Here is an 8623-nt window from a genome sequence, read left to right as displayed (position 1 = left end):
AAAAAAGTGACAGAAGCAGAAAATGTAGTCGAAATCCAAATAAGAGATCCACGTAGGATTGGGCAACCAGAAAAGGATGATTTCCTGGAAGAAATGGGATCGGGTAAGGGCCCTGAAGAATGTCAAAGACTGAGGTGAGCCACAGAGGGTGGGAGGGTGTTCCGTCCAGAGGCTCCCGCCAGCAAAGGTGCCGAGGTGGAACCGCACGCAGCATGTTCAGGGGACACTAACACATGACTACAGGTTCATAGAGGAGCCCAGGAGGCAAAGTTGGCAAGGGAGGCTGGGCTGCAAGTGGCAGCCCTCAGATTTTAGGCTCTGAGTTCGGCTTTGATTCCATCGGGAACAGGGAGCCGGTGAGAGCTGTTGGGCAGTGGATGTGATGCAAATCCAGCAGGACTGAGGGGTTCTGGCAATGGGGAGTGAATTGAAGAGGGTTAAGAAAAAAAAAAAAAGTAGGAAACCATATAAGCACACTATTGTAGCATTCTAGATGTGGAATGATGGCTTGGCTGAGAATAACAATGGAATTGAAGGGCAGATGTAAGAGCTATCATTATGGAAACATCTCCATGACTTGGCGAATGGTTGGGTATGTGGGGTTATGTATTGCATGCATGTGAGTGTGTGTGTGTGTGTGTGTGTTGGGATAGGAAGGCCTGTGATGATAAGAGAAACCCAAAGGTAACCCAAGATTTCAAGCCCAAGGGACTGAAGGAAAGATTGCCAGAGGCAGGGAAGTGCAGATGGGGGAAGTGCCTGCCACCTGGCCCTTCCTGTCTCTCCACGTTCCAGCCCCACTAGAGTGCTTCCGGATCCTCTCTGCATCAGCCCTCCCTTCACTGCAGGCCTGTGTACGGGCAGGGCAGGTCCTTCCACCTGGAACACTTTTCTTCTTGCCTTCTGTGTCTCGCTCATTCCTACCCATTCTCAGGTCTCTGCACAATGTCACTTCCTAGGGAAACGCTTCTTGGATTCCCCGGTCAAGGGCGAACGCCCTTTGTGTTCCTGAAGCCCTCGGCTTCACCCTTTCATTGCAATCCTGTGAACTCCTCCAGGGCAGGGCTGTGTGGGGTCTTAGTAGTAGCACCTACCAAAGTAGCTGGGCAAGGTTCTTAGTTGCTGGCCACAGAATTTACTCCAACTAGGTTAAGCACACAGGGGTTTATTACAGGAGAGAGACCATAGAAATGTCAGGAGGGCTGAACAAACAGACCCTTGTTAGATTCCAGAAATGGCTCTCAAAGCACCCCAACTGGGTTGCCAAGAGGGTTGCTCCTTCTGCTATAATCAAGAAGCTGCACGACCGCAGAATGCCCTGCCCAGTCAGGAAGCAACCACAGCCGCTGCCCACCACCTGCCTCTCTCAAATCAGACACAAGCCTCACACTTACATCTCAGGCAGGTGCTTGGCACAGGCCATCCATTCTGACCCTCAGCTGCAAGGGGGCTTGGGGAATGTCGCTTTCAGCTTTCCAGCCTCTGCATGGATGAGAAGCCTGCTGCGAAGAAACAGCAGTGGGTGCCGCGGGCTCACCCACGGCCTCTGCCACAGCGCTCAGCAGCAGTGCGCAGATTCAGGGGATGAGGGGCACTTCGGATGTGTTGACTGAAGTGCCGGTGGGGTGTCCGCAGCCGTGGAGGATGGAAAACTGGAAATGTAGCTTCGGGAGGCACTCCGGAAGGGTGGGAGGCCGTGCACTTGGGAAGGGGAAGTGTGGGGAACAAAGAGCAAGGGCCCCAGGGCTGAGCCCTGAGGAAATGCTTCGTGAGCCGGATGTTGCCAGAAATAGCTATCCATACAGCAGGACCCTGTCCGAGTTTCTGAGAGTGAGGGGAGGCGGGGAGTGGCCGGGGGGAAGCAGGGGTCACAGTGGGGAAGAGAAAAAAAATGCTTAAAAAGGATCTAAAAGAATATTGTAATATTGTAAGACTGGGTGCGGTAGCTCATGCCTGTAATCCCAGCACTCTGGGAGGCCGGGGTGGGAGGATCACTTGAGGTCAGAAGTTCAAGACCAGCCTGACCAACATGGTGAAACCCCATCTCTACTAAAAATATAAAAATAGGCTGTGCATGGTGGCGCATGCCTGTAATCCCAGCTACTCGGGAGGCTGAGGCAGGAGAATTGCTTGAATCTGAGAGGCTGGGAGGCGGAGGTTGCAGTGAGCCAAGATTGTGCCACTGCACTCCAGCCTGTGCGACAGAGTGAGACTCTGTTTCAAAAAAAAAAAAAAAAGGAAAAGAATATTATAATGTCATTGAAAAGGTGTTCACATGTGAACAGCGGGTTCTGTAAAACAGTAGGTTTAGTAGAAAGATGAGAGATTAGATAGATCGATAGATAGATAGATAGATAGATAGATAGATAGATAGATAGATAGAGATAGATGATAATGATATACAGATAGATAGAAGTTAGACAGATTGATGTCAGATAGATAGCTAAAAAGATAAAAGGGTCCACACCAGGATATTACCTGCGTGTGGTGGTATTAGATTTGTGGGTGATATTTAAAATTTTCTTCTGCTAATCTAAAATTGCCTTGCAATGTGAGTAATAATACACTTGACCCTTGAACAACACGGGTTTAAACTGTGCCATTTCATCGACTTCTACATATTTGGATTTTTTTTCAATAAATACAGTCAGTCCTTCGTACCTGTGGGTTCTGCATATGCAAATATGGATCCAAAGTACAGCATCTGAGGAATGAGAAACCCACGGAGATGGAGGACTGCCTTTTCATATTGGTGGATTTTGGTATCTGAGGTGGTCCTGGAACCTATCCCTTGCAGATATCAAGGGATGACTATATTTTTTAAATGAAAAAAATGAAATAAGTATGTTTCCATGTGAGCATTGACGTGAAACTGTGAGAATCCTAGGAATTCATAGAGCCAAACCATCACATTATACAGCTGTGGTTTAACCTTTTGATCTCTGAACATCCGCCCACCATCCACAGCACACCGTCCATACCAGTGTTAACAGATCACATATGTAGATAATGGTCATGCCCCATCCCGTTGGCACCGCGACGCCTGAACAGCCTGGACTTCAGTCCTTCCACCTTTGGAACAAAGGGAGCGTCTGTGCCATGCCAAGGGGTTCCTGGAAGCCTGGCGAGCACACAGGAACCATCCCGGCATGCACCCTTGCCAGGCCTGGTAGGTCTGCACTCGGCTCTTGGTCTTAGGGAACGGCCAACACCTGGGAGACTCAGGCTCCTCACCTTGGCCTTCTGCCCTTCTCAGCCGTGCTAGGCCTGGAAGCACGGGCCACCCTTCTGTGGGAGGTGAGGGGGGCCTGCGATCACTGTTAGGAGGCCAAGTGTTTGCTCCTGGTCTCTTCTGCTTCTCTCAGAACTATGCAGACCAGCACAAAATCACAGTCATGGACTTCTTCAAGAGCTTGAACCCCACCGGGACAATGAAGATGTCTGTGGACGAGTTCCAGAAAGTGATGATAGAGGTGTGCTGGGTCCTAGTGGCCACAGGCTGAGTGTGTGAGTGTGAGTGAGTTTGTGTGTGTGTGTTTGTGTGTCAGAGAGAGGGGAGAGGAGGAGAAGGAGCAAAAGAGCTTGTAAGCACTTCCTAGAGCTTCCTGGGATGGGCTATGGGACACTCCCCTCATTTATCTAGACCCAGAGGGGAACCTAAGACCTCCCTCAACCCCTGCTGAAGTCATTCCTATGCTATGGCTTGATGCCACCGGGGACCCGAGATGCCACCCAGAGACACATCTTCTATCTTGAGGTTTTTCTCCCCATTGCATTTCACTACTGGGCAGATTACAAAGGGAGTGAGAGAGGAGACCACATCCCAAAGTCCCAACATTTCCACCTTGGGCCATATCATTTTTCTGAAATCCCACATTCCTCTCACTCCCCATGTAACAAAGGTGCTGAAAGCCCCCTGTAATGCATACTTGAAGGGGTCTATCATCAGAGTATCCCAGGAGAGACCTGGGCCCTGCAGGAATAGGACTCCAGAGGAGAAGTTCCCAGGGCCCAGGCAGGGACGGATAAGTCAGTCAGTGTCCGGTGCCCAGTACCCCAGCCAGGGGCGAAAAGCCTGGTCGGGACTCAGCGGCAGGAAGTAAGAATGAACTTCACAGGATGCAAAAGAGAGTCCTGTCCCCTTCCCCAGCCACTCGCTCCACCTGACTCTGATCTCCTCCTCCCTTATTGCCCCCAGAAAGGGGAGGCCCTTTGGAGTCTGGACAATGACCCATGGGCAGGGAGCTTTCTCCAGCCCCTCCATGCTGTGGAATCAGTTTCCCCTGAGCTCTCAATCAGTTGCCCTCCACGGTCCCAGGAGGAGTGAGGCATTGTGTGTGTGGGGTGTGTGTGTGTGGAAGATGTGTGTGTGTAATAGTGGGGAAGGGGGGCGTGCGTAGGGAGGGGTGAACAGAGTTCTATTAACTGCACATGTTCCATCCACCTCCTCAGCAAACCAAGGTCCCTCTGAACCAGTACCAGGTCAGGGAGGTGATAAAGAAGCTCGATGAGAAGACAGGCATGGTGAACTTCAGGTCAGCCCAGGCTCCACGCCGCTCCCCGTTCTCTGCAAGGGGCCCTGACTGGGCTGATGCGAGCTCCCCCGGCTGCCCTGTCTATACTTCGTTACTTGGGGCTTCACCCACCTGCCTGTTCCCTGCATGCCAAGGCCGGGCCCCACTGTCTACCCTCCTTCTCATCCCCAATTCACTTGTTTAGCGAAACTTGAGCCCAATCAGTCGCTGCTGGCTACTGGGCCAAATGCTGGGGACGCCAGCGGGAGGAGCCGGAGCTCACACTCTCAGCCCAGGAAGAGGACAGGCAAGGGAGCAGATTTTTAGGGCCTGGTGAGGTGAGAGAAGCCATAGGGGTGTGTACCAGGCACCCCTGCAGCCCAAAGAGGAAGTGTTGCTCAGGCGGGAGGCAGCAATGTTTCGGGCGAGACAGAGCCCTAGACAGAGGGCGGAGGCACACAAGCACCAAATGCTAACGGTGTGTTAGGGACTATAGGTCCCTGCACTCTGCCGTGGCTTGGCGAGTGAGGGATGTTGTATCTTAGGCCGAAGTCCTTGAAGAGAGAGGACAGGTCCATGATGCTGGTGATGCCTGTAAGCAACCCACAATGAGACCCTACCACATGCCTGTCCTCTCCACTTGCCCAACAGGCACGCTGTCAGCCTCATGGTGCCCCATGGCAATGCTGCCATCACCCCACTTAGCAAGTGATGAAACAGAGCTCTAGAGACGTGCAGCAAAGAAGCCAAGTTCACCGGGTGCAGTAGCCCATGCCTATAATCCCAGCACTTTGGGAGGCTGAAACAGGAGAATCGCTTGAGCCCAGGAGGTCGAGACAAGCCTGGGCAAGATAGCGAGACCCCCATCTCCACTAAAAACCAAAAAAAACACATTAGCTGAATGTGGCAGTGCATGCCTGAAGTCCCAGCTACTTGGGAGGCTGAAGTGGGGGGATTACTTGAGCTCAGGAGGCAGAGGGCACAGCGAGCTGAGACTGCATCACTGCACTTCAGTCTGGACCACAAAGTGAGCCCGTCTCAAAAAAAAAAAAGAAAGAAAGAAAAGAAAAGCAGCCAAGTTCTCGCAGCTGGGAAGGATAACTCTGGCCGAGACTCCAGGCCTGAGGGGTCCACACCTGTTCTGTCTCTCACTGCACTAGACCTCCCAGCCCAGGCACAGGACACAGTTACCCCTGGCAAGCCTGGGTCTGCAGCTGGGCTCCCATCTGTCTCGGTGGCCCTGTGGCTGGACTGTGTTCTTAAGAGCTTCTGTGGGACAAGTCCTCCCATCCAGCCCTGCCCCACGAGCCTTCTCCCAGTACCTCTTTCCTTTGGTCCACTCAGAGTCGTCGTGCGGAGAAACCACAACGCAGACAAGAAAGGCAGACTGACCCAGCTGCAAGCCCTGCTCTGCAGAACAAAGCTGCAGCTGTGCGCGGATCGCCTCTCCCTTTAAAACAGGGAGATAACCGCGGCACCTGGGAGGGGTCTGTAAGGAGTGAGTGGGGGAAATGCACACAGCGACCAGCACGGGGGACATCACTCGGTAGTGACGCTGGCATCCAGCAAGAGGGCCCCAAAGGTGGCTCAGACCTGCCCTGCTACCACCGGGCCTCCCACTCCTGTGCTGCTCAGCAGCCTGCCCTGTGCCTCCTCACCTGCCCCCTACCTAAAGTGGCACCTCTTGTTCCTGGGGAAGCTGATGGCAAATGCCCATTTCAGAGGCTCCAGACCAGGTTCCACGTCCAGCAAAGTCTCCAGGTTTGCAGGCAAGGTCACATGGCCTTCGAGAGACAGAACTGGGGTCTGGGTCCCTGAGTCTCCGCACCCGAGCAGGGAGCCCTTGGGGGTCGCTTCAAATTGCCCTTCAGATCACACACTGCCACTTTATCAGCTGTGATTGAGGAGCAGAGTTTTAATTTTCATTGTTGCATGATCCTTTTCATTGTTGTTTTACATTACAAATAATGTCTCATTGTAAAAATTCTAAACCCGGCTGGGCGCGGTGGCTCATGCCTATAATCCTAGCACTTTGGGAGGCCAAGGCAGGCTGATCGCCTGAGGTCAGGAGTTCAAGACCAGCCTGGCCAAGATGGTGAAACCCCACCTCTACTAAACATACGAAAATTAGCCAGGTGTGGTGGCGAACACCTGTAATCCCAGCTACTTGGGAGGCTGAGGCAGGAGAATTGCTTGAACCTGGAAGGCGGAGGTTGCAGTAAGCTGTCACGCCATTGCACTACAGCCTGGGTGACAGAGTGAGACTCCATCTCAAAAAAAAAAAAAAAAAAAAATCTAAACCCACAGAAGTGTAGCAAGGGAAAAAAATGAAGGTCCATTTTTATCTCCCTCCATAGTTCACTCTGCCTCCCCAAAGGGCTCTTGCAAATGGTCTTAAGTGCACATTTGCCTGCCTTTCCCATGTACTTATCATAAGTGTGTGTAGTGGGGGAGATATAATGGTTAATAGCATGACCTCTAAGGACAGAGATGGGTTTACAAATGGTCTCCTTTGGATTTGAGCCTATCTTAACATTCTTGCCCATCAGCCATGAGGCTGTATGGGCGCTCAGCATCTTTCCCTTACCTTTCGTACCAGTTTCTTGAACACAATGAAGCCATAGCAATAAGTCTGGTCTGGAAAGAAGTCTCGGCGAGAGGAGTCCTGGCAAGTCGGATGGTGGCAGGAAGGAGAGCAAGAGGTGGCAGAAATCTCGATGGACAGATGCTGTGGCCAGGGCTGGGCACAAGCAAATAAAGTCTGGCTTGGTTCTGGGCGTCCTGGGCTGCTGGTGGTGTGCCCGTCACCACGGGGGCCACCTTCTGCTTTTAGTGACCACCAGGGGACATGTCAATGCAGCCTCGTTAAGAGCTGCACAGACAAATTTGGAACGTGATGGGGTTGCTAGGCAGCAGGGAAAGAGCCTCAGAGAGCAGGTCAGAGCACAAGGGTAATCATCATAGTGATTAAAAATGGAGTCCAGGGGAGACCTCCATGGTGGGAGGCAGTGGCAGGGGGAACAGATGCTGAGGGAATGAGGGCAGGGGCCTTTAAGAAGCAAACAAATGCTGTGAGGTCACAAGGAGGGAGCCAGGACAGGAGACCAAGAGAGCAGGCATCCCATCCTGGCCACATGACCTTGGAGTCCCAGTGGCTCCCCTTGAAAATGGAGCAGCTGAAATAAAGCCTTCCCAGTCCGTTCTAGGAGTCTATCATTCTGCATTTTGCCTTTAAATTCCTTGAGAAACTGGGGAGACAGGAAGAGCTTAGTGAAGGAAGAAAAGGAATAGCCAAGAACAGCATTCACTGATTAAGTGGGTGGAACAGGCACCTTTGGGAGTTTTGATTGATCTTACCAGACACCATTGTAGATTAGCAAGGCAGGAACTTTCTTGTGCCCCTCTGCAGCCCCATGTAGTGCTTGGCACATAGTAGATACTCAATAAACACCTGTGAAATGAACAAGCACATTCACCTGGTGATTGTTTGGGGTAAGTGGTGAAATGTAGGGAAAGTGTAGGGGGTGAGGAAGGCTGATATTTGGTAACCCACACTTTGGCGCACCAGCGAAGGGTCTAGAAACCAAGTCACTATCCTTTGTGTTTCACTTGGCTTCACCAAGGGTGGAGGTGAACACCAAGACCCCTCCGCACATGCAGCAGAAACATTATTGGAAATAATTTATGTCCCACTCATGTGCTGTATTTCTGCCCTTTCTCTTCCTTATTAAAGTCTTAGCCGTTGTGAGGTTTAGGGCCAGGATAGAAGTTTCTAGCAAGACTCATCCCTCCCTAGTGCACATTTTTGCCAGCCTAAGCTCACTGGGGAGAACAGAACTGAGGAGAAGAGTGAGAAGGGTGGGCCACAGCAGCCCTCAGAGGAGCTTCCCCAGCACTGCTGGGAGGAGAGGGAGGCCTTCAAGTCTGGCAGGACCTCAGAACAAGTAGCTGACCTATGCCCTGGAGGCTGACTCTTGGTCTGGGCTCCCAACCTGGCGGAGCTCCCCTGCCCCAAACATAGCATGAGGGCAGCAGAGCAGCAGCTCTGCAGGGACCCCCTGAGCTGGGACCAAAGACCCCCAGCAATAATCAGTGTGGGCTGGTGACCA

The 8623-nt window shown here is 52.1% G+C and overlaps 1 protein-coding gene across 2 annotated transcripts in view; it reads left to right on the top strand.

Moving 5' to 3' along the window:
• The window catches only part of LRRC74A (leucine rich repeat containing 74A), a 43368-nt gene extending 36077 nt beyond the window's left edge, over positions 1-7291 (top strand). For both annotated transcript variants that reach the window (XM_011988300.1, XM_011988299.1), the window contains exons 12-14: positions 3366-3473; positions 4453-4535; positions 7114-7291. In XM_011988300.1, the coding sequence (XP_011843690.1) occupies positions 3366-3473; positions 4453-4535; positions 7114-7138 (216 nt within the window). In that variant the 3' untranslated portion in view covers positions 7139-7291. The remainder of the gene's footprint in view (positions 1-3365; positions 3474-4452; positions 4536-7113) is intronic.
• The last annotated feature ends 1332 nt before the right edge of the window (positions 7292-8623 follow it).

This window comes from Mandrillus leucophaeus, unplaced genomic scaffold (genome assembly GCF_000951045.1).
Source record: "Mandrillus leucophaeus isolate KB7577 unplaced genomic scaffold, Mleu.le_1.0 Scaffold326, whole genome shotgun sequence".
In the NCBI taxonomy this organism is placed as follows: Eukaryota; Metazoa; Chordata; class Mammalia; order Primates; family Cercopithecidae; genus Mandrillus; species Mandrillus leucophaeus.
This window is presented reverse-complemented; position numbering and strand designations above follow the sequence as displayed.